The sequence below is a fragment of the Chamaea fasciata genome, unplaced genomic scaffold, assembly GCF_029207755.1.
Source record: "Chamaea fasciata isolate MVZ Bird 193981 ecotype frontalis unplaced genomic scaffold, bChaFas1.0.hap1 SCAF_11, whole genome shotgun sequence".
Classification (NCBI taxonomy): domain Eukaryota; kingdom Metazoa; phylum Chordata; class Aves; order Passeriformes; family Sylviidae; genus Chamaea; species Chamaea fasciata.
In genome coordinates, this window is record NW_027094096.1 from 21,553,565 (window position 1) to 21,574,393 (window position 20,829).

At 51.0% G+C, this 20,829-nt stretch overlaps 1 protein-coding gene across 5 annotated transcripts in view; it reads left to right on the forward strand.

Moving 5' to 3' along the window:
* The window catches only part of KCNAB1 (potassium voltage-gated channel subfamily A regulatory beta subunit 1), a 63,555-nt gene that overhangs the window by 38,518 nt on the left and 4,208 nt on the right, over nt 1-20,829 (forward strand). For all 5 annotated transcript variants that reach the window (XM_066193637.1, XM_066193634.1, XM_066193636.1 and 2 more), the window contains exons 2-10: nt 1,266-1,309; nt 7,360-7,397; nt 8,821-8,900; nt 9,814-9,858; nt 11,098-11,142; nt 11,707-11,750; nt 15,243-15,329; nt 19,509-19,594; nt 20,479-20,599. In XM_066193637.1, coding sequence (XP_066049734.1) covers nt 1,266-1,309; nt 7,360-7,397; nt 8,821-8,900; nt 9,814-9,858; nt 11,098-11,142; nt 11,707-11,750; nt 15,243-15,329; nt 19,509-19,594; nt 20,479-20,599 — 590 coding nt within the window. The remainder of the gene's footprint in view (nt 1-1,265; nt 1,310-7,359; nt 7,398-8,820; nt 8,901-9,813; nt 9,859-11,097; nt 11,143-11,706; nt 11,751-15,242; nt 15,330-19,508; nt 19,595-20,478; nt 20,600-20,829) is intronic.

Here is a 20,829-nt window from a genome sequence, read left to right on the forward strand (position 1 = left end):
AAAAATAATTGTATGAGCTCCTATAAAATAATTGGGAGCTGTGTGGGGGTGAACAGCAGCGCTTGACTCCAAGGAGCATTATGGGGTGGGTGGGCTGAGTCCAGGGGGAATGCAGAGATGCCATGGATCTGGAATTCTGGAATTCCTGCAGCTCTGGGCTTTGCCTTTGAACCTCCCGAGGGTTCCAGCCCTGCTGGGGAGGGTGGGGCATCATTTGTGCTCTTCTGGGCGTGGATGGGTTTGGTGGGCAGGGCCCAGCTGTGCTTGCGCTCAAAAGATGGGGGAGAAAAAAAAATAAAAAGGAAGGAAAAAGAGAAAAGGAATAAAGAAGAAAAAATAGAACACACACACACAAAAAAAAAAAAAAAAAAAAAAAAAAAAAAAAAAAAGAGGTCAGTGCCTGCCCTAGCTGTGCTGTGAGCCTGGGGGCTCGTGGGGCTGCAGATGCAGCTGCAGCTTTTCGAACAGCCCTCCAGGTCAGGTTCCTGTGTCTCCCAACATCCTGAATTCCCCTCGGCAGCAGGAAATTTGGGGAGCAGCAGCAGGGCTCCTGCAGGGCTGGGAGGATGGGAATTGCTGGCCCAAGGGCTGGCTGGAATTGGGCTGGTCCTTCTGGCTGCCCCGGAATGCTCCTCAGGGAAATGGTGCAGTAGGAATGAAACCCTGAAATGGCCAGGAAAGCCAGTGTGGAAAAACGGGACGAGCTGAAAGCACAGGTCACAGCCTGGGGCGTTCTGTCCAACCCCTTCCCTGACCCTGCCTGGGCTTTTTCTTCTCTTTTATTTCATTTGCCTTCAAATAACTCAGCAGGAGCAGCCAAAAGGGACTGCTGGGCAGGGGGTTGTACCTTGCTCCTGCCCCATGGCAGAGGGTGGAACGGGATGAGCTGTGAGGTCCTCCCCACCCAAACCACTCTGGGATGCTGTGGAAGTGCAGGGAATATTTGTGAGACCCCAAATGGTGCTGGCTGTGAGGTACAGCTGGGTGTATCTGGGGTCATTCCCGGCTCAGTGGGTGTGAGGTACAAATGCAGGATGTGTTTTGGGGTTTTTTCCCAGCCCCTGAGCACTCAGAGAGGAGCATGGCAGCACATCCAGCCTGGCTGCCCAGGTCCCACTGTGGGAGATCTGCCCCTTTCTTGGAGGAAAACACAGGATTTGGACAAAAGCAGTGGTTTATCTTCTCCAGCTGCTGCTTGGGGTTAAGTTGTGGGTCCCTCGAGGGCTGAACTGTATTTTCTAATTATTGTTTTCCTTTCCTTGCAGGAACCTTGGGAAGTCCGGGCTGAGAGTGTCGTGCCTGGGGTTGGGTGAGTATCTCCGGCCTCTTCCCTCGGCACAGCTCAGCCCTGCAGGGGAGCGGTGGGGTCAAATCCTCCCCCGGAGGAGCAGCCTGCAGGGATCCGCCCCATAAACAAATATGTTTTTATAAAATATAAATATAATATTTTTATATTGAATATATAGTTAATGTAATTATTTACAAATATAATTATATAAATGTATTAAAACAAATATATTTATAAATATAAATGTTAGATTTATAGAAATTATGCGAATACACAATATAATAAATACATAAAATATAATGATAATTATAAATATTTGTATCTATATAAAATTATAGTTATAGAAAAATATAATTATAAATATAAATGTGTTTTTATATATAAATATAAATTTATAGTCAACCCAGGTTGGCTATAAATTTATAAAATCACGGAGTTTGATGGCGCATTTTATTTCCTCGCTACGTTGACGGAGCACATGAAAGAAAATCGGGTTAAAATCGGCCTGCAGTGGTTTAGGTGGGACACAGCAAGGGGTGCAGAGGGGGAAGGAGACCCTCCCCTCAAATCCTGGGGTTCAGAGCAGCCCCAGCGCCAAGCTCAGGCTCAGACCGGAGCAGCGCTTTGGGTCTGAAGGCTTTAGCAATGCTCAATCAACACAACAATAGCAGCGCCTAATCAGTTGACTAATTTAACATTTACAAAGTGACTCAATAGGATTTGCCGTAAGCACAACAGTAGCTTAATTATGAATCTAAGCTAATTATGAATCTGAGATGGCAGCGTTCACGCCGCACTTACTCAGAGTATTTAAATCAGTTGATGTACCCACAGATCCGAGGAGTCTGGAGCAAACCACAAACCTGCGAAGGAGTTCAGGGAAACAACTGCTGCCTGCAGACTCCCAGCCTGCGGGGTGCTTGGCTTTGGTCAGCAGGAAATTTCCATCCTGGGGCTGCTGGTTACCGGAATTTCCTTTGAGAAGTCCAATACTAATAATAATAGTGTTTAATAATTCCGTTATTATTAGGTCGGAGAAGCCTGATCTACTGGGAAGCATCCCTGCCCACAGAGGGGTGGGATGGGATGAGCTTTAAGGTCCCTGCAGCCCAAAATCATTCCAGGATCCTGTGATTACTCTGCTCAGGCTGTTCAGACAGGAAAATGAGGCTTTGGGGCTGTTTGCTGGGAAACAGGAGCTGGTTAGAGCAGGAGCTGTGGGAGCAGAGAGGGTTTGGGATAAGCCGGAGGGGGTGACCTGCCCAGGTGCCCTGAGTGCTGGCATGGAGGAAGAGGAGGAGGAAGAGCTGCTGCCCCGGGCTCTGCCTGGTCCTTCCAGCCCCATCCCTGCTCACGGGGCAGCTCTCAGCCCCTTTTTCCAACGCGCTTTGGGGATCTGGTTTGAAACTGGAGGGAATTGTGAAAGTCACCCCGTAGCACGAGTCGGAGAAACAAGGCTCGTTCTGCCAAGAGCTCTTGTGGTTAAAATAGCCCCAAGCCTTGGAGAGAGGGCTCGTCTGGTCTGTGCAGGGGTTTTATTTATCAGCCTCACAGCTTTCCCAAGTGCTGCTGTTGTGCTGGAGGAGAAAAGCCACGGGAAGGAAGCGGCAGCAGGAAAAGAAAAAAAAAACCAAAACAAAAAAACCAAAAAAACCCAACCCAAAAAAACAGTTTTGCGGAGCTTTTCTTTGATTTCAAGCGGGTGGAACTGCAGCAGCATCTAAATTTACTGAGCCTTTGTGAGTGCAGCTGTGCAGGGGGCTGGGGAGGCTGCGGGGCACCTCCTCCTGCTCCAGCACAGGGAGCCCTGCAGCCCCTGCCCTGTGTGCAGGGACAGGGCACCTGGGGACCCAGAATCCAGGAATTCCCTGCGATGTCCCTTTTATTTTTTGGGTGATCATTTTGGGGTTGGAAGGACCTTAAAGCTCATCCTGTTCTCTCCCTGCCATGGGCAGGGACATCTTCCACTGTCCCAGCCTGGCTTTGGGCACTTCCAGGGATCCAGGGGCAGCCACAGCTGCTCAGGGAAGGATTTCTCCCCCAGATCTGATCTAAATCTCCTCTTTTTCAGTTTAAAACCATCCCCCTTGTCCAGCCTGGCCCCCTGCAGATCCATCAGGTGTCTTCTCCCAGGGCTGCCTTCTCTGACTTCCCTAAATGGCTTCTCTCTTGCAGCTGCCCCAAAGATAAATGTGTGCTCCCTGTGTTCTCTGCAGCATGAAAAAAAAAATCTAATTTAGGGCTCGCTGAAGTTTCTGAAGGCTCAGCAGTCTTCCTCAAAAGCCTTGCAAAATCTCAGCCAGGTGGGAGTGTGCTACATCCTGCAGGATGGAAAAGGTGCGGGAGAATGGGCAGCGGGGACCCTTTGGTGACATCCTGCTCCTCCTGCCTCACGTGGGGACGAGCTCTTCTGCTGGGTCCTGCGTGTGCTGGCAGAGTTTCCCAGGCAGGGACGTTTGGGGAGGGCCCTGAGCCCCTCAGAGCAGTGGCTGAGCGTCGCCGCTGGGCTCCTGGAGCTCCCCGGGGGCTGGGACATCGCTGGGAGCATCGCAGTGCTCAGTCCTGGAGCTTTCACCTCCCGCTTTGGGGAGTTCCCTCTAGCTGAGCCTTCAGCTGGGGATCTGCACAGCCTGACCCTGGGCTGCTCTGGGGCTCCTTCCTCGCTGCTGGATCCGAAATTTGTGCTGTGATTCCAGGGAAACGCGAGTTTGTGGGTGTTTTTTTTGTTGTTGTTCTTTTTTTTTTTCCCCACGTGTTTAGTTCAGGGTGGGCCCTGCCTGTGCATTCCTGTTGGTTTTGAGGGAATGTTGAGGCGCCCTCCAACGAGCCCTGACTGTGAGGAAATGAGCAGGACAAAAGCAGCCATCCCAATCCCGTGGTATAAAGGCTGCAAAATTCGGTGTTTAGTGAGCTCAGAGGGGTCGGGGGACAGGCTGGGGGACAGGCAGGAGCCCCCTGCCCCTGCACAGGTGACACTTTGGCATCACACCCCGTGAGGAGTGCGAGGGAGGCAGAGCCACAGCTGGGCTTGGTGCAGAAATTCCCCTGGAAGGAGAGGGAATCCGGCTGGAAAACTGGTTCTCATGGCAAAGGGGGAGGAAGGTGACGGGCAAGGGGCAGCAGTGGGAATCCTCTGTGCCCTGGGGCAGGGGATGCCTTTCTAAACCGTGAGCTGGGATGGGTGAGAGGGAGAGGCAGTGACTTGGAGAGGGGAAAAGGAGCAATGTTTCAAAAAAATCTCTGTCTTTTCTCCAGAATATTTTTCTTGCCAAATGAGTGTGTTGGCTGAGGTTGTGAATCATCCTTGGCTGTTGTTTGAAATGCCAAATGTGCCTTGTGCTTTTTTTTTTTTTTTTTCCTTTTTCTTTTCTTTTTTTTTTTTTTTTGATTTCCAAAGGGAAGGGAGCAGCCTGTGCCTCTGCCTTGGCTGGGGGGGGGACACCTTCCCTGCTCCTGACTCCTGTAGCAGAGCCCCTCCCTTCCCTGCCACACCTGATGCTTTAGAGCTCACCTTGCTCAGCCAAAACTCGCTTCCTTGCCTGGGTTTTTGTGATGATCATGGGAAAACAAAACAAAACAAACCAAACCCCAAAACACCGACAACCCCCCCCCCCCCCCCAACCCCCAGAAAACCAAATAAAAAAAACAAAACAAAAAACCCTTGGAATTCCCACCCAGGTGCTCCTGTCCCCAAGCCCTGGTGTCCCCCAGCTGGGAGCGCAGGGTGGCCACAGGTTGACCTCAGCGCCACAGCTATTTGATCCCTTGCATTTCAAGAGCTTTAAGGTGCTTTTTGTCCTCGTTTGAGCCACTGTGAGCTCGGGGGCTGCTCTGCCTGTGCCCCAAGCCCCTGAGCACATTGTCGCTCCGTGGGACGTGGCTTTTGGTGTCAGGAGGGGAATTTTGAGAGGATGTGCACCCCCGTGGGGAGGATGAATAATCCCCTTTCCTTCTCACCTGTGCACCTGTGTGCTGCTTATGCCAAAAAGGAAAAAAAAAAAACAAAACACTTTGAGATAAACAGTCTCAACCCATTTTTTTTTTTTTTTGGTACAAACACATTTTAATGTATTCCTGTAAAAATAACACCTCCGAAGCTTTAACATGGAAATCAGGCTTCGTTTGGTTATATATATATATATATATTTTTTTTTTAATCTGCATGAAGAAGCCTAAAGATAAAATGAAAACAGGTTTCAGTTTTATCTTTGTTGTGCAGGACCAGAGCATTTAAACTCCAGTAATCAGAGAAAATACCTCTCCTGAGGTCTGTAGCCAGCAAGGTGTCGAGCAGGGGGTACTCCTGCCCTGTTATTATTGTCCTTACAGAGCTGAAGGAAAGATAAAATTAGTCAGAGAACGTGTGCTCTTTGCTCATTTATTTAATTTCCATTTCGTCTCTGATCCGTGGCGAACGTGGCTTTTCCAGCTCGGGTTGTTCTGCGGGAAGTCAGGAGTTGCAGTTTGAACTCACACTTCGTGCATCTTTAAATAGCTTTATTTGCACTCAGGCAAACCTGACGTATTAAAAAAATTCAGCTTGGCCTTTTTTTTTTTTTTTTCTTTTTTTTTGAGGGAAAGAGAGCAAGATCCTGCTGCCAGAGATGATGAGTGTGGTGGTGTTCTGAGCAGCGCTGATCAAAGCTCAGGGTTCGTGTCCCGGCACCCAGGGACACAATCCCTCTTTAATGAGGGTCTGGGAGCATCTATTGCATCTTTTCGAGTTGCAGGCAGGCAGGGAAGTGGGATTTCTGCCCCTCTGCAGCATCAGAGCTGAGCCCTGGCACTGCACTTTGTGTCCTGTTCAATTCCTGCTTCACAGACTGGCTTGGCAGGGGCTGTCCCAGTGTCCCAGGCTGCTCCAAACCCTGTCCAGCCTGGCTTTGGGCACTGCCAGGGCTGGGGAAACCCCACGGGATTTTCCAGCTTGGAGCCTGAACCCCTCTGCCCTCCATCAATCGGAATTTTCTGTTCTGTGAGCTCTGCCCCATCCATTCAGGGAGCGACATCTGAATTTCTGTGCGGCTCAGAGGCCGAGCAGGGTCTCACCCGTGACCTGCTGCTCCTCCAGCTCCCTGCTGCCTCTTTCCCACTGCGAGACGGAATTCCTAAAATAAATACGTATTCCTAGAATAAATATATATGTACAAAACCTATATTTAGGAAATAATGTTCCTGTAGGAAATCCTTGGGGTTGGGCCAGCTGACCTTTAAAGGCCCCTTCCAACCCAAACTATTTTATGATCCAGTTAAATCCGCGCACTGTTTCCACCACAGGATATTTTAATTTTTAAATTATTTTTTTAAAGCAATGATCATAAGGAGAAAATGCCTCAAGTTTTCCTAATAATAGACCAGAGTCAGCAACTGAGCCTGAACTGCAGCAGCTTTAGGAGGCAGCCTAGAGAAAGCTCTGCCCCTGGGCTCTGCTGCCTCTGGACCTTGGCTTCATGGAGAACTTCCCTGGGGAAAAGTCACTTTGGGTTGGAAATCTTTCCTGTCAGAAGAAATATTTCTCTTTTTTATGTCTTTTTTTTATTATTATTATTCTAATTTTGACTTTCAGGATGCTAAATGCTGGAGTTCATCTTTAAGGAGACTTCGCTTCCCCAAACGATGTGCTGTGACAGCATCACGAATTTTTTTTCCAATTTGTTAAATTGAAGCTTTGGAAAATGATTTCTGGTTTGGAAAGAGCTTCAGATTTCAGGGCCTGGCAGTGCCAAGGCCAGGCTGGACAGGGCTTGGAGCAGCCTGGGACAGTGGGAGGTGTCCCTGCCGTGGCAGGGCTGGCACTGGATGAGCTTTGAGATCTCTCCCAACCCAACCCATTCCATGATATGAATTTGGCTCTGTGTTTTGGCATCCCCTGGGTGCTGCCCTGAGCAGCTGCCTGTCCCAGTCCCACCCTGGACGGAGGTGTCCTGTCTTGCCTGGCTGCAGGAGCTCTCCTGGGGCTGCACCACCTCCTTCACCCCACCTTAAACCCATTTCCTCCCAAAGAGAATTCTGGTGAAGTCTCATTTTTGATGTCTGAAACCCTCTTGTAACAATTATTTTGTTTTCTCCAGGGACCTGGGTCACTTTTGGAGGTCAGATCTCAGACGAGGTGAGTGCTGCTCTGGAAGTCCAAAGCATGGAACAAACGCCGCTCTGGGATATTTTTAAACGAAATTTTGGCCCCTGGAACCTCCCTGCACGGAGAGACAGCAGCAAGTCACTGCCACAAGCCCCTAATGAAGCTGACATTTCCAGAGATGGACTCTCCTAAGCCCCCTCCACCCCTCGGGGCCACCTCCTGTCCACAGCACTGTCCCCTCCTTCCCAGGGGCAGTGGCACTGCTGCTGCTGCAGCACAAATTGGGAACTATTTTTGTGTGTGGACATAATGGGCAACAGTCATAAATCCGGGCAGGGGGCTGGGCTTGCAAAAGGTGATTTATTTTTGACATAATTAGCTGAAACAAATGAAAACGAGCTCGGGTTTCCTCGGTGCTGTTCCCTGGAGCAGATGGCTCCTGATGCCGAGGAATGATCCCCGGAGCACTGGGCTGCACGTGGGCTCCTCTGCAGCCCAGGTACCCACAGCTGTGAGCGCCCCGGGAAGAGCAGCTGCCCCCAGAACAGCCCTGGCGCGAGGGAAAGAGCCCAGCAGCCCGAATTCAAAGGGCTTTTCCTTGAAATTCGCTTCATCTTTTGGGCTATCGCTGCTTCTCCTGGTGGATCCCCCCAGCTTTGGTCCCCTGGATCCCCAGCTGTGGTCCCACGGATCTCCCCAGCTTTGATCCCCTGGATCCCCCCAGCTTTGATCCTGTGGATCTCTCAGCTGTGAACCCGTGGATCCCCAGCTGTGATCCAGTGGATCTGCCCAGCTTTGATCCCGTGGATCCCCAGCTTTGGTCCTGTCTCAGGGCACTGTGGGATGTTCTGCTGCTCAGCCCAGGCTTGTTGTGATGATCGCTCTGGCTCTCCTGCCCTCTTTGCTGACAGTAATTCCATGCAAAGCGGTCCCGCCTGGAAAAGCCGGACAGGAGCGCAGCCCTGGCCTGGAGGGCTGCCCTGCCCCGGGGTGCTGAGCCAGAGCTTTCAGCATCCCCGGGGAGCAGCAGGAGCCCCGGGGCTCCCTCAAAATGACCTTGAGGCATTTCCACAGCGCAGGGCATCTCTGGGGAGCGCCAGGACAAGCTGGCAGCAGCCAGGAGAATATTCAGCTGCCCCCGTTCCGTGTTCAACTCCGCAGATTCGCAGAGGATCTCCTGTAACCCTATGAAATTCTTGGCTGCCCTCCTGACAGACAGCTCCTGTGAGAGCAGATTAATTCCTGCCGGGCTGACTGCGAGGGGAGCTGATGTCAATTCATCTTTTGGTGCCTCTCCCTCCCTGGGTGCGCTGTCGGGGGTGGGATTTTCCCGGGTCGGGATTTTTTCGGTGTGGGATTTTCTTGGGGTGGGGTTTTTTCCCGGTGTGGGATTTTCCCAGCTGGCCGGGGCTGTGTTTCCCCCCCCCCTAGCTGTCTGTCCGCGCCTCCCCAGGTGGCCGAGCAGCTGATGACCATCGCTTATGAGAGCGGAGTGAACCTGTTCGACACGGCCGAGGTGTACGCGGCCGGCAAGTGAGTGTCCGTGTGTCCTCGGGGCAGGGCTGCGAGGGCAGGTTCCCAACCCCCTGTCACCGATCTGGGCTTCCCGGGAATCCCTGCTCCAACTCCGGGCTCTGGGCGTGCTTGGAAAGCCGCTTTACCCCTGAGTGGGGCAGGAAAACTTTTGTATTTGGAGCATTTATCGAATAAATTAACCCAAATCTGGTACCCAGCAAAGGGCTCGGGAGCATCACTTGTGCCTCTCTTGCTGCTGGCACAGGGAGAAAAACATCCTGGACAAATGGGAAGTCAGGGTGGATGTGGATGGTGATGGAAGGCCGGGGGCTGGGGCAGCTCCAGGCACGGCTCCCAGTGGGAACCAGCGTGGGGTGGGGGAGAGATCATCCCTGAGAGATGTGATGGGAGTGATTTCCACTGGGGTGGGGGAAAGATCATCCGTGAGAAATGTGATGGGGATGATTTCCAGTGGGGTGGGGGAAAGATCATCCGTGAGAAATGTGATGGGGATGATTTCCACTGGGGTGGGGGAAAGAAAATCCCTGAGAGATGTGATGGGGATGATTTCCAGTGGAATGGGAGAAACCCACCGATATCATTCATGATAAATGTGAGGGGGGTGATTTCCAGTGGGGTGGGGGAAACCCCCATCATCATCCGTGAGGATTTTCATTGGGGTGGGGGGAAAGATCACCCGTGACAAATGTGATGGGGATGATTTGCAGTGTAAAAGCCTGGCTGGGACATCGTGTCCTGCTGAGGGAACAGCTCACGGTCGGGCAGGAGGGGCAGTGGGGGGACAAGGGGCTCTGATGGGTGGGATCTGTCCCAGCTGGGGGTCACTGTCACCAGGGAAGGGCTGCCCTGGCTGGTGGCCGTGGTGGCATTGAGCATCCCCTGCCTCCCTCACGCCGGGCTCTCCCCGCAGGGCCGAGGTGATCCTGGGGAACATCCTGAAGAAGAAGGGCTGGAGGTACAGTATGGCATCCCCTGCCCCCTCGGCTCATGATTCCCTGTGGATTTGGGGAATTTCCCACCTTGGCTGGGGCTGGCCCAGGCTGCTCCCACAGGAGCGGCACCTTCCCAGTGCCAAGGGAAAGGGCTCCCCTGGTTTTTGGGGTGTGCACAGTGACCCCGGGGGGCTGTGACCACCCTCGGGGGCCACGCTGTCTCAGTTACACCCCCGGGAGTGTGTCCATCCCCTCTCGTGTGGGAGGATGGGAGTTGGCGCCTCATCCCTGTGAATATTGTGGATTAGGGATGCAAAGCTGTGACGGGCCCTCATCCCCGGCAGCCTGGGAGGAGATGACGCCTCGTTTGAAGGATGCACATTAGCATATGTTGTGGAGTTTTAAGAGATTTGCATAATCTTTAAAGGCCTCCCGTGTGCGTGTCCTAGGCAGGTTCAGCTGAGGGGGGGGTTCTAGCAGGGCTCTCTCCAACCCCATCACCTCTGTCTGGGGGATTAGGGGCCTGATTGATTATTTGGCGAGAAATATTCTGGATGATGTGGAGGAAAAAAAAATTAAGTCCGACAGAAGCTGGGGAAATTGTGTTGTACGTGTCTGGTTATGCAGCGAGGTAGCTGCAGGATGAGGAGTCTTTGATTTAATATCATGTAGGAGTTTACAGATTAATTCAGATGCATCACACTCGAGTTTAATAACCCCGGGAACTCTGCATGGCAATGAGAAACACGGGGCATGGAGGGCAGGAGGGAACAGCCCTCGGTTAAAGGGCTGCGTGGTGCTTACTCAGTAATTAAAAATGTTGGGGGGGAGTTGATTTCTATGCCAATGTCCAATCCAAACTTCCCCCTGCCCTGACTGTTCATGAGCACATTTTGTCAAAACACCTGCGGGATGTGTCACTTTGCATCCTCTGAAGGAGCTAAAGCTGGGATCGCCTGCGCTGCCCGCGCCACGCGCAGAGGGACAGCTCCCTGTGCTGCCCTTCCCTAAGGGAGGTGACAATTCCCGGGGTCTCAGTGACTGCCCCAGTTCACCCCGGGCGCAGGGAATTCCTCTCCCAAATCAACACTGCAGTCAGGGTCTCCTCAACATGTCACAGCCGCTCTTTTCCTGTTTGAGCAGAAATCCTGCTCCCGGGTTGTAGAAGTTGCTGATGGGCAGCATCCTGCTTGGCTACTAATTATTATTATTATTATTATTACTAAATTATATATATATATATATATTTGTTCTTTTTGCAGGAGGTCCAGTTTGGTGATAACCACGAAGCTGTACTGGGGTGGCAAGTAAGTGTGACAGTCACTTGTGCCGGTGGTTGCTGCCCCGGCCCTACAGCCAGGGGAGTTAATGGCACCTGGGGGTGGTTTGCTGCTGTCATTGTATTCCTGTTTATTTTGCCAAGGGTTTTAAGGAGTTGGAGTTACTCACCTGGAGAGGGGAAGGCTCCAGGGACACCTCAGAGCCCCTGCCAGAGCCTAAAGGGGCTCCAGGAGAGCTGGAGAGGGACTGGGGACAAGGGATGGAGGGACAGGACACAGGGAATGGCGTCACATGGACAGAGGGCAGGGCTGGATGGGAGACTGGGGAAGAATGGGATATTGGGCTGGAATTCCCAGAGCAGCTGTGGCTGCCCCTGGATCCCTGGCAGTGCCCAAGGCCAGGCTGGAGCACCCTGGGACGTAGAAGGTGTCCCTGCCACGGCTGGGGTGGCACTGGGTGGGCTTTGAGGTCCTTCCAACCCAAGCAGTCTGTGATTCTGTAATTTTGGGGGTGTTTAAATCAGAACACAAAGCAGTGCTCCCGAGCTGTTGGCACCTTATCCCAGCTGTGTTCCTGTTTTTCCCCTGCAGAGCAGAGACGGAGAGAGGCCTTTCCAGGAAACACATCATCGAAGGTACCTGGGCTGGGCTGGGCTGTGCCAGGGACTCAGGCTGCCCCTGGGGTGGGATTTACCCACCTGGATGCCAGGTCAATGCTCTCCTCTGAGCTGGGTCTGTTTGACCCCACTCTTCCTTGTGCCAGTCCCATGCAGGGCCATTCCCAAACTTGTCTGTAAAGTGCCCCCAAAGCACCAGAGGATCATTTTGGCTCCCCTCAAACAGTGTGAGCAGGTGAGGTGCCCTGAGAGCCCCCTGCACTCTGTGGGGTTTGCTGGGGGAGCTCTCTGCACCCTCCCAGCCCTTCCCCGTGGTGCCAGACATGGCCAGGAGCGCCTGGGCTCCCTTTGGAGCTGGGAGGGATGAGGATGAGGATGTGGCCGTGATGTCAGCCTGCAGAAATATCCTCTGGAGGGATGCCAGGCCCCAGCTGGCACGGCTGAGGTTTGCTCCTGGGACTGCTCCTCCCCAAAGTGCTCGGTTCTGCTGCCCATTCCCTCCCCTGGCTTCATGGATCCGCATCCCCGGGGTTTATCCACCCGAATCCCTGCTCCTCTTCCCCTCCCTGCTCCTCTGGTTTGTCCTGCTGGGTGTGTTCCTGCAGGAGAGCACGAACACCGTGTTCTCTTTGTCCTCGTGGCAGAACCTTGTCCCTGTGCCGTACCCAGAGCTGGCTCGGCGGGGCTCTGGGCACGGCTGGGATGCCTTGGGAGGGCTGACCTGGAACAGGGACTGGACAGGGCTAGAGAATAAAGCAGGGATTTATTAAAAGGCCTTTAGGACCAACCTTGGGCAGGACAAGAGCCTGGCCAGGGCTGCACCCAAAGTGGACCCAAAATGGGCACAAAAATTGGCTGACCAGTCACAAGATCTCATCTTTTTATAAGTTTTGGTCCATTTGCACATTGGGGTTTAATTGTCCAGTTACAGCTCCAGGCTATGAGGTCCCATCCTTCTTGTTCCTCCCTCCAGCCCACCCTTGTTTGTGCTGTTGGGCCTGAAAGTTGTCCTTGGTGTGCAGCAGGAGAAGGATTTGTTTTGTGTCCCTGCTTTGTGAAGAGAGCTCACTAACACTTATTATGAGGCTCAGAACTGCACCTAAGCAGCACAGAATCTGAAAATACGAAAGCTAAAGCTTAAGGCATCAGCTGCAGCTCTCAGGACACAGGGGTGTTGGTTTCTTGTCTTCTTTTCTTCGTGTTAGAGCCGGGATGAACACACAGGAGTCGCAGTTTTGTGTTCAGACTCAGTGTTTATTAATTCTTATCTACAGCACAGCCTCACGAGCTGTGAGCTCTAACTAACGGGGTAGAAAATGGAGGTGTCTCTACCTCTGTCCAAGGTTATTTAAGTGATAATTACCCAATAGCAAGATGACACCTCTATTATTTATACTTTTAACCCAATAATGATCATCCAAGGCTCACAATGTGGACCTTTTTCACCCAATTAGAAAAAAAACACCCAAACCCAAGAGGATGGTGAAGAATTTGGCCAACACCTCAAATCCTCCCTCTTGCCCCATATACATTACTATATACTAAAATCTTAAATCTAAGTTTTCCACCCTGTGAGATCACACACTTCTATCCAAACCCCACACCCACAACTCCAGTGCTGCCACTAAATTTTGGGAGCCTGTTCCACGGCCTCAGGTTAAATGTACTTGCTTGAGGCTCAGTGCCTTTTAGAACAGAAAGCCTGAAATTCGCATCCTCCAGGGTTCCAACACAGGGGGATCAGTGCCCAGGAGCAGGATCACGTCCAGGAGCAGCAGTGTCAGCTGTGACCTTGTCCCCGTGAGAGGAGCCAGCCCGGGCTGCCTGCCCAGGGAGCAGGAGCATCCTGCAGCTCCCCAGGCCAGCAGCACAGAGCCCGGGGCTGTGCTCTGCAGGAATCCTGGGCAGACCAGCCTGCCCTTGGGAAATGCTCTGCAGGGACATTGCAGGGCTGGGCAGCTCCCTGGGCAGGACCTGTCCCCCCATTTCCTGTCCTGTGTGACCCCTCTGCCACCAGGGACGTGCAGAACCCGCTCTGGGGGACTCAGAGACGAAATTTCACCTCCTTTCTGGAAAATCGGAACCCCAGGGGAGCCCCAAGGCAGTGCCCAGCTCAGGTGGGACGAGTGTCCCTCCCATGCAGGTTGGCTCCTTCCATCCTCCTCCTTCCTGCTGCTGGAAAATTTCATTCAGGATTGCCCTGGAGAATTTTCTCTTGGAGTGTTTGCAGGACCCAGGCACATCAGGATGTGACTTTCCCAGCTAAGGTAACGCTGGAGGAAACTTTTCTTCTGGCAACATTTTGGTGAATTTTTCATCTGAGTAAGTTTCAGTGAGCTGGTGGCACTGAAGTGCTCAGGGAGGTGGCAGATGTGTCACAGGCACTCCAAACCCACCCATTTTCCATTCCTTGTGGGGCTACTTCGTGAAATGACAGAAAAGCGCTGGCAGGAGTTGGAATAATCTCACAGAACAGCCAGCAAACATCGTTAAGGTCGATGAGAGAGATTTTATATTTACATATATATATATATTTATATATATATATCTGTGTGCGTGAGAGAGAGAGAAGAGGAATTTTGGACAGTTATTTTCTACAAATCTTCCCAAGAACAAAATGTTTTTAAATGAATGTTCATGAAGAATGAGTCAAAATAGAGCGGGGCTGAAAATGTTTGCTGAATGTTGAGCTGGGTAAAATGCCCATCTCACACACAGATATATAAATATATCTGTAGGGGTTTGATGCCATCTCCCATCAGCTCCTCACAGGAAGGATCTCAAAGCCTGGACATTTATGGGCTGAGCTGCAAAGGGCTTTTTTGGCAGTTTGCTCTGCCAAACTCCCTCTGCACTGTCGGTGGGCACAGCTCCCCCTGGCAAGGTGAAGCCTTCCCTGCTGCTTCACCTGCTCTTCAAAACCAGTGGCACCAGTTGAGCCCAGTGCCACCACCCTGCCCTCTGGGACATCCCTGCAGTGTCCCCCTGGGCTGGGCAGCAGGAGCTGGGGCTGGAGCAAGAAAGGCTCCAAAATTCAGATTGGATTAACTGCGAGCAGGAGCAGGGCACTGAAATAAACCCTGTTTATAATATATATAATGTAATTATATAATAAATGTTATATATATATTTATATATATTATAATAATCTAATGAATATTATAGATACACATAATATATAATATAAACACATCATATATATATAAAATCATAATAACAGGGACTATATAATAGTCCCTGTTTATTTATAATATATAATATATAATAGTCCCTGTTTATAATATATATAATAAATTATATGACATATAATAAATATATACACAATAAAATCGTAATAACAGGGGCTATATAATATTCCCTGTTTATTTATTATATATATATATTTTTTTTAAAAAAAATATATATAATATATATCTTTAAATAGACCAGGCTGTATTTGATCCCGTTTTGGCTCAGTTCTGTGCCTCCCTCTGACCCTGCCTGTCCTTGTCTCTGCTCTCCCATTCCCAGGGCTGAAGGCTTCCCTGCAGAGGCTGCAGCTGGAATATGTGGACGTGGTCTTTGCCAACAGGCCGGACAACAACACCCCCATGGAAGGTTGGTGGGAGCTGCAGTTGAAGGTTTTAACGTGCCTGAGCCTGGCTCGAGGGCTTAGGCTGAGGAGGGCAGGAAACGAAACACAACTCGCAGTCAAATGTTCAGGTGGAGCAGTTGAAATATGAAGTAGCTCGTTTGTGATAGCCTGGTCCACGGAAGGTGTCCCTGCCCACGGCAGAGGGTTGGAATTAAATGTCATTTAAAGTCCCTCCCAGCCTATTTAGGGTTTCTATGTCTGCCCTGTCACAACCTGAATTTGTATGTCTTGGAAGGAAGTGGAAGTTCCCTTTATGTCCCAGGTGTGGCTTTAACGTTTGGAGCATTTCCTTTTCCCAGTTCCCTCAGATGGAGTGGATTTGTGGCTGGACTGAAGGCAGGTGTCCATGGGACTCCAGCAGAGCTGGATCTCCCTGTCAGGAGCGCTGGCACCCATTTCCTTGCTGGGAAAGGGGCTGAGCCACCCATGGGTGCTGCCCAGGGTGGGTCAGGGACCAGCCTGGGATTTTTGGAGTGGTCCAGCTTCCCCTGGAGATGCTGAGGTCGAGGAAGAAGCCGTGTTGTGTCTGGGATGGAGGAGCGACCTCTCAGCTGGGTCACTGGTCACTGAGCAGTGTGGCTGAGCTCCCAGGGCACAGCTGATCCCACATTCCAGCACCGCAGACGCCGCAGATCCCGCTGGCAGCACGGCCCTGGCAGCCAGGCACGGGCTGGGACTCCAGCAGGGTGAAAAAAGGGACATTTCTGTTGTGAATGGCGTGGTGGAGATCCTTCCCATCTTCTTCCTGCCTTTTTTTTTTTTTTATGGATCACCTACTAAGCCACTTCCCTCCCCGAGCATCTGCTGGGCCATCTGTCGGTGCTGTGCCGCTCCATCCTGCTCGGCACCACACACGCCTCAGCCTCTCCCACGCCCAGTCAGGGACTGCTTTGGCTTGGAATGCACCTTAAAGCTCATCTCATCCCACCCTCCAGCATCCCAGGCTGCTCCAAACGCCGTCCAGTCTGGCCTGGGACACTGCCAGGGATCCTGAAGGAGAAGGTGACCTTAAAATGTTCCCGACTCGTGGGTCCTGCTGGGGCAGCCAGCACGTTGTGGCCAGGGAGGCACGAACAAATCCAAACCTGGGATAGTCCTGTTGGTTTTCCCTTCTTGTTGCTCCCGGGGTTTGTCCCCCGTCCCTCAGACTCCTCCCTGTGCTGCACCAAGGATTTCCAGATCCTCCTCTGACCCCAGCCGGAGCAGATCCCTTCTGTCCCCAGGCTGTGCAGGCTCTGTTCCTCCCCTGGGGAACGCAGCAGATGAGCATTCCGCGGGGGTTTCTGTGCTCTCAGTGACTCTGGGCCTCAGGGCACCTGGCAGGGCTGCTTAACCCAAACCCCTGAAACGTATTTAATGTTCCTAAAGGTCTCAGAGCAAATTAAAACAGTTTTCCATCATAAAAGCAGTGAATGTTGGAGTCAGCGAGCAGCTGGAGATGGGGAGCTGGTTGCAGGTGGGTCTGGCCGTGTCCCCCGTGCCCCAGAGCCGGGCTGGGATGTGCCAGGCGGGGGGGATGAGGGCTGAGGGGCTGCCCACCCTCACTGGGACTGGGTCAGGGTGTTTGGGGTGTCCCTGCCACCCTGTGCCACCACCCAGCCCCCTCCAGCAGGGACCTTGGCTGATGGGGACGATCCGTCCTCTCCAGAATTCCCGCGTGTTTCCTGCCTCATCACTGGGGCTGCAGTTCTCATCCCCCAGCTGTGCAAGCGGGTGCTTTTTCTTCTTCCCAAGGGGCTTTTCCAGCACTGCAGCTGGAGGGGAGGGTCCCTGGGGTGTCCCCATTGTCACAGAGCCGGGTGCCCAGCAGCCTGGCACGAAGGGAGGGAAGGTGACAACATTCCTACCAGGGAACTTTAGGCTACTTCAAAGCTATTGTTGTTATGATGCCAGGGGCTGCTATTTGGGATTTGAAGCATTGATTTATATTTAAAATAAAACCAAAAATCTGTTTTTAAGTGCTGCCATTTGGGCATCCAGCTGGCAGGACAAGAGATCCAGGCTCCTCCCTAGTCCCATCGCCATCCCCTGGTTCCCTAAATATATATATATACATTTTCTGAGTTGACTTGGGTTTTGGGTTTGTTTTTTTTTTTTTTTGAAAGGAGTAGAGGCTGGAGAAACGAAAACAACCACGGGCTGAGATGTGTAAGAGGCGTATGACGAAATGTTTTTCAAAACTCCGAAATGGTGGCGGGGCAAAAATAGAAAACTGAACCCAGGGAGAAGCTGCTGAGGAGGGAGGGAGGGAGGGAGGGAAAGGATCACTTGCAGGCTTAGACTGATGGTGGTAGGAAACGAAAAACAATTTTTAATTAAATATTCAGATGGGGCAGCTTGGAGCTGCTCATTCATTGTATTCTGGAGCCCTGGTCAGGTAGAAGGTGTCGAAAGAAGATGACCTTTAAGGTCCTTTACAACCCCAACCAGTCTTTGATTCTATATTTGCACTTCACTGAAACGAACTGACATTTTTTTTTCAGGAAGAAATGGAAGTTTCCTTTACATCCCAGTGCTGGCTTTAATGCCGTCTGGGGTTTTTATTTCCTTCCCCTCGTTCCCTGGGATAAAAAGCGGATTTGTGTTCGGGTTTAAGGCAGGTCTGTGTGTCAAACACGGGAATGCCAGCCCTGCAGGTTATAAATGGAGCCTTCCCCCCGGGAGCTGCCTGTCAGTGCCTGCAGGAGGATTCACAGCAACGCCCAGCTTGGCACTGGAGCCTCCTCTCTGCCAGGCTCCAGCTTTTTTTCCCTTGCCATAAGTAGGACGGGAATGCTGCCGGTGGGAAAGGCGGAGTGTCTGGTCTGGAGGCAGCAGTGCCTGGAGCTCTTATCCCACTGAGGACAGAGGGGTGGATTTTCTGGGCACTGCAGGCTCCAGGGCAGCTCTTCTGGAGGGATTTGGGGTGCTCAATTATTGGGGTGGGTGGGCAGTGCCAGCTCCTTGACCCTCCCATGGAAAGAGCCCATAGGGGTGTGGAAATACCCACTGACCACCCGGTGCCACAGGCAGCAGTGTCCCAGAAATGTTTTCTCTCACTCCTCAGAGTGAGTTCAGCACATTTTTTCCCCATTTTGTGGGCAGTGGTGGTGTCCGTGCTGCAGCCCTGTCAGAAATAAGGTTTATTACCACAGCCAGGGCAGGTGGTTCTGGCTCGTGGTGCTCCTGGGGACTGTGACACAGGGCAGGGCTGGGATTTTGGGGAGGAATTCCTGGCTAGGAGGGTGGGGAGATCCTGGCACAGGGTGCCCAGAGCAGCTGTGGCTGCCCCTGGATCCTTGGAAGTGTCTCAGGCCAGGCTGGACACTGGGGCAGTGGAAGGTGTCCCTGCCCATGGTGGGGCTGCATGAGTTTCAACATCCCTTCCAACCCCAACCAGCCTGGGACTCCATTAAACTAACATTTATGAGGGATTTTTCACCCCCAGCAGGCAGGGAGGTCTGAGAGGTGAAATCCAAGATCTGTCCTGGTGCGTGTGGCCTAGGGAGCAGTGAGGAGCGTGGCACTGGCAGTGCTGGGTTTTACAGAGGTGACACCTGAGGGTGACAGGGCCCTTGGTGGAGTAGGGTTCAATCACCCGTTCTTGCAGCTTTAGAGGCAGACCCAGATATGTGCTGGATCAGGATGCAAATTTTTTTAAAAAAAACAACAGACTTTTTTTTTTTTTTAAATTACATTTTTAAATTCTACTTATTATTATTTTGTAAATTTAAATTTATTTATTTTTTCTATTTATTTTTCTATTTATTTATTCTATTTATTTTGTATTTATCATTGTATTTTATATTTAATTCTATTTATTATTTCTATTTATTTAATTACATTTATTTTTTAAAGAATAGATTTTTTTAAAAAAAAAAAATTATTTTCTTTAAAGTTTATTTTCCGCTATGCTGCCCTCTTGTGTCCTGTGTTGAAAGAAACGTGCTCCTTAAGGCCGATTGAGGCAAGAGCCGGGTGGGAAAAAGCGATTTTTAACCCCCTGCAGAGTCCAGTGTGGTGACGTTTGCCCTGAAAATTTCCTTTTCCAGCCCCACCTGGGCAGGAGAACACAGCAGGGGCGGCGTTTGGAAATGGATTTGGTGGAGATGTGGCCTCTGGGCACTCCTGACACTCCTTTTTTTTTGTTCTGTTCTGTTCAGAAATCGTGCGGGCGATGACACATGTGATCAACCAGGGCATGGCCATGTACTGGGGCACGTCCCGCTGGAGCGCCATGGAGATCATGGTGAGGGCCTGGGGCTCCCACCGCAAACCCTCGAAAAGCCTCTCCCAGAACGAGCCCGGGGCTAATGAGGAGAAGATGGGCTGACGTTTGGGTGGTTTGTTTGGGTTTGAGTAAAAATTACAAGTTTTTCCTTCTGCTGTTAAGAAAAAAAGTTAGGCATAGTAGTTAATATGGTATACTTAAGGTGTGTCTTGAGCCAAAATGACGTCCAATGAACATATAAAGAAAACGCAACTATTGAAATGCCAACTATCAATATCCACCATCTATAAAAAGTCTAAACCAAAGCCCGAACTAAAAGTAATAATAAAAACACAGCCGAAAAAACACACGTACTCTAAAAAAACGGACCCCGAAAGAAACCATACCAAACAGTTCCTAAAATATAAAAACCAGTTTATAAAGAAACATAAATATTCAACAAATTAATACAATTTTAAAAAAGTATTTAAAAAATAAGCCTAATATAACAATGTGTAGACTTGGCTGAATGCCAAGTCACCCGACCAACCGTACTTTGCTTTTTTATCTCCCTATTGTCTTACTTTTTTTAAAATTAAATCTATTTCTTAAAATTTACATTAAAAGCAAACCTCATTTTTCACAGTGCCGTTTTGGTTTGACTGAAGTCGAGTCCTTTATTTTAGTACCAGCCTGGCCCATGGAAGGGTCCCTGCCCATGGCAGGGGGTGGAATGAGAGGGGCTTTAAGGTCCCATACCAGGCTGGGACCCCAGGATTGCAGCATCCTGCTGCTCCCACTTCCCCTTGCCTTGAAATTCGCCTTGGCCATCTCCTGTACACTCAGAGAACATGGCCTGGGGTGTGTCCCGCAGGGTATTTTCATTTCCTGAGGTGTTTTCTCCGTGGGTTTCTCCTCTGCAGGAAGCCTACTCCGTGGCCAGGCAGTTCAACATGATCCCACCCGTGTGTGAGCAGGCTGAGTATCACCTGTTCCAGAGGGAGAAGGTGGAGGTGCAGCTGCCAGAATTGTATCACAAAATCGGTGAGTCTGAGCCTGCTGTGCCTTTGCTGGGCATTCCCGGAAAGAAATGGAGAGTGGGGAGGACCTGGAGCTCCAGGTGGGAGCAGTGACAAAGCCAAGTCTCCATCTAGTGACCTCACAGAAAAACCAGCTTACTGTGCCTCTGATAAAAACATATTCCTTAATATTATATATAAATAACTGAAGTATATTAATAAATGTAGTAAGTATCAGTTGACTGGGCTGCTCCT